Here is a 3,584-nt window from a genome sequence, read left to right as displayed (position 1 = left end):
AAAAGTTTCAATCTTAACTTCACATATACACCTTTACCGGCGCAAAAATGCGCCACTAAAAAAAGTAAACTATTGCCGGCGCATTATTGCGCCGCTAAAAATGTTTTCCACAATATCGTGACAGATTTTTTTACCGGCGTATTTTTTCGTCGCCAAAAAAGGCCATTGCCGGCGCATTATATTTGCGTCGAAAAAAGTGAAATTAGCGACGAAGATACGACGCGATTATTTGCCGGCGCAAAATTGCATCGGCAAAAACTCCATGGGTTTTGCCGGCGCAAAACCATACTTTTGCCGGCGCGCCGGCAAAAGTCTCCTTTTTTGTAGTGAGGTGTTGGAAGTTGCTCTACTAATGGGCAGCGCGTGACTTGAGATTACTATTGTGAAATTGAAATTGAACATAGCATTTCTGTATTGAATTGTGATAATATCTAATTGTAACTTGTGATATTTTTTTTAAAATAAAAAAAGCAATAAACATGCACAAATTGACATGTGTTAGCCTGTTACAATAGAAATAACTAATCCTGACCGTTAAGATAAGTACATACGTGTTATTTATTTATTTTTACAATTAATTTCAATCCAATATGTGATGTGCCATTAATGATTTGTCAGTTGGTAATTATGATCAATCAAACAAGATCAATTCCTCAGTCATGATCCGGGCCCCTAGATTAGAAAACTTATTTTTTAAATGAATTAATACTTTCAGTTTCAATTTTGTGTCAAATAGTCAACTTTCATACACATTATTCTAAAATTTTCCAAGTTTTACAATCACAAAATTAATCATAAATAATGATATTCTTCAAAATATACAAGAACACACCCACATAAAGCCAGAATACACCACACAAATGAAAACATAAGAAAGATAAATAAAACAACATATGATATACATGCTTAATTCAAAATGCAAACTTGAATAAAGTTAACCTTGATTCTTTATCAAATAAATAACCAAGTTTATGTTGTGGCAATTTTCATTGGCCATTGATTCGATGATCGTGTGAGTGAACCTCTCAAATAAATCATCCATGATTTTTTCTCCAAATTGTTTCATCATAATAGGTTCCAAAATTGCTCTCATGTAATCCGAAACGTACTTCCCTCGATTGTATTTATCTATATTATCATCATCATCAACATTAATACTATTATTGATTTTTCCTTTTTCTTCATTAAATCCAGCATCCCAAGTAACTTTGAATTTTTCAAGCTTATGTAATTCAAAAGATCCTTCTTCTTCAACCACTTTTCTCAATTCCTTCGCATTGGGACTATACACTGGCATGTTAAAACTAGCCAAACATTTCTCTTCAATTATGCCCTAAAATGTACATATATTTTTGACAAAAAGTAGTAGAGTATTGTTAATTACAAGTGTTATATATATATATATATATATACACGAGAAATTGGTAAAAATAGCCTATTTTTGTAAATAGTTTTGCATTTTGGCCTACTTTTGATAATTTTTTGCAAAATAATTCCTGTCTAAAATTCGACGAGTTATCTAAATTTTTCGACTAATTGTCTAAATTATGAGAAGTCATTTTGGAAAGAATTATTAAAACTAGATTAGAGTGCAAAATGACTTTAAAAAAAATAGACAATTTTACGAAGAGGCCCTATATATAATGGTTTCAAAATTGGGATAACTTGAAAATACCCAGTTTTAGGATTAGTTAACTAAAAATAGCTACTAATAATATTTAGTTGAATATTACCCACTTTTTTAAGCACATTTCTCATATTACCCAAAAAACACTACTAAAAGTCCAATGTAAAAATCTCAATATTTGCCTCTGTCGTGTTATTTACTTCCCTCTTTAAATAATATTCTACTGTCAGTTCCACTAGATCACTATATAATGGGTAGAGTCATTAATAATTTGGGTATTAATCAAAAAAATTTAAAAAGTGGGTGAAAATTAAAGAGGTTAACTTAAATTGGGTACTAGGTTCACTTTCTTCAAAATTATGTAAAAGAATTAAAGCAACATATGTAATTGATTGTACCTCGGAGACCATGTCATTCAACGCCCTTCCCACTACCTCCAACACATGTTTATGATCATTACTTGTAATACTGCCCAATATTGTTAGTACCATAGATCCACCAATGATAATTTCCTCTGAACGACACCTTAAAAAGTATGTGAAATCCTCTTGAAATTGACTAAAATATGCTTTCACAACCACATTAGGACTTGCCTTCGTAACATAAATATTGTCTTTGTTATGTGCTTCTCCTGTTTCACTAACCAACCCTTTTGGAACCTTCAAACATATTAACATAAAATTAGCATCTTTTTAAATCAATATCTCTAGTTATAAATTAGGATAGAGATATACCTTAGACAACCATTGCAAGCTGTAAGAAGAATGAAAGAAGTGTATGAAGTTATTAGGGAAAAGCCTTCCATAGAAGCTCCCTGGCATAGCCATGACAAAGCATAAGGGATGATCAAACTTGTCTCCCTTTCCATTGTTCTGCAGCCTCTCATAGAAGGTCGAAAGCGATTGAAAGACAGTGTTGAAATCATTTCCAGGAAGATCATTGAGGAACACTTGGAATGTCAATGGCTTTTTTTTTTTCATAATCATCTGATTCGAGCATTGGCTTATTATTGCATCTAAAATATAAGATGTAGGGGCCAGGGAGTTTGGCCCAGAAGAACAACCCAAGTCAGCTATTCTCATACAATCTGGAAAGATATTACAATAAACTTCCAAAGCAGCTTCTTCTACTGTGGCTCTAACTTTTGAAATAACCATCTTCTGTAATATTATATAAACACACGACAAATATTAACAATAAGTATATAAATAAATACACTTATCAATATATGTGATATCCTATGATATATATATATATATATATAGTGCAGGCACATACTTGAAGTGAAGAGTTTTTTGCATAGCTTGAGTTGCCCACACCACCTTTCATGGGGAAAACTTGCTCGGCTTCCATTGTTTTTTTCTTCCTTTATAACTGATGCGATTGGGAACTAATATAATTTACTTGCACTTGGAATCGAATTACGCTAAGAAAAATTGACTTTACTAATACTATTTCGTATACTAAGTATTAAAGTCTTCTAATTTGTGATATTTTAGATACTGCTATTTATATACAAAAGTAAAACATAATACGTTTGTAAATTATTAATGAAAAGATTACATTATAAAAATCTCGTATTTAATTTTCCTTCAAAAAAAAATTCCTATAAGACCCAGGGAATAAAATATTATATTTCCTGATATTATATTGTGTGTGTGTGCACATACTTAAGTGAGGAATGTTTACATAGCTAGCTTTGCCGACACAACCATTCACGTGGAGAACTGGCTCTACTTCCTTTTTTAATTTATTTTTGGGGATGATGAGAAACACAGATCATAATTTCTGAGAACTATTTATAATGGATAAGTTCGCACATGGCTTACCTCACCAATCTATACAAATCAATTATGTCTGCATTTTTTGTTTATTTTCTTACACGTTTGATTTAGTCCTATCTGTCTAGTTAACAAAAACAAAAGCAACTCCCTCATATTTATTTTTAAATTCAATT

The 3,584-nt window shown here is 31.4% G+C and overlaps 1 protein-coding gene across 1 annotated transcript; it reads right to left on the bottom strand.

The window, feature by feature from the left end:
• Nucleotides 1–838: 838 nt before the first annotated feature.
• On the bottom strand, nucleotides 839–2,980 carry LOC133784759 (probable caffeine synthase MTL2). Its single transcript, XM_062224035.1, has 4 exons — nucleotides 2,906–2,980; nucleotides 2,362–2,787; nucleotides 2,026–2,286; nucleotides 839–1,333 (listed from the first exon to the last, which is right to left on the bottom strand). Exons 1-4 carry the CDS (start codon nucleotides 2,978–2,980, stop codon nucleotides 935–937), a joined length of 1,161 nt encoding a protein of 386 aa, XP_062080019.1. The 3' UTR covers nucleotides 839–934.
• Between the last annotated feature and the right edge of the window lie 604 nt (nucleotides 2,981–3,584).

The sequence above is a fragment of the Humulus lupulus genome, chromosome 6 (genome assembly GCF_963169125.1).
Source record: "Humulus lupulus chromosome 6, drHumLupu1.1, whole genome shotgun sequence".
Taxonomy (NCBI): domain Eukaryota; kingdom Viridiplantae; phylum Streptophyta; class Magnoliopsida; order Rosales; family Cannabaceae; genus Humulus; species Humulus lupulus.
This window is presented reverse-complemented; position numbering and strand designations above follow the sequence as displayed.

Excerpts from the sequence above, each read along its gene's own strand:
- LOC133784759 (XM_062224035.1), bottom strand. The coding sequence starts at position 2,980 with ATGGAAGCCGAGCAAGTTTTCCCCATGAAAGGTGGTGTGGGCAACTCA. Across the intron at positions 2,287-2,361 it reads GCTTGCAATGGTTGTCTAAG|GTTCCAAAAGGGTTGGTTAG; the intron begins GTATATCTCTAT and ends ATATGTTTGAAG. Across the intron at positions 1,334-2,025 it reads TGAATGACATGGTCTCCGAG|GGCATAATTGAAGAGAAATG; the intron begins GTACAATCAATT and ends TGTACATTTTAG.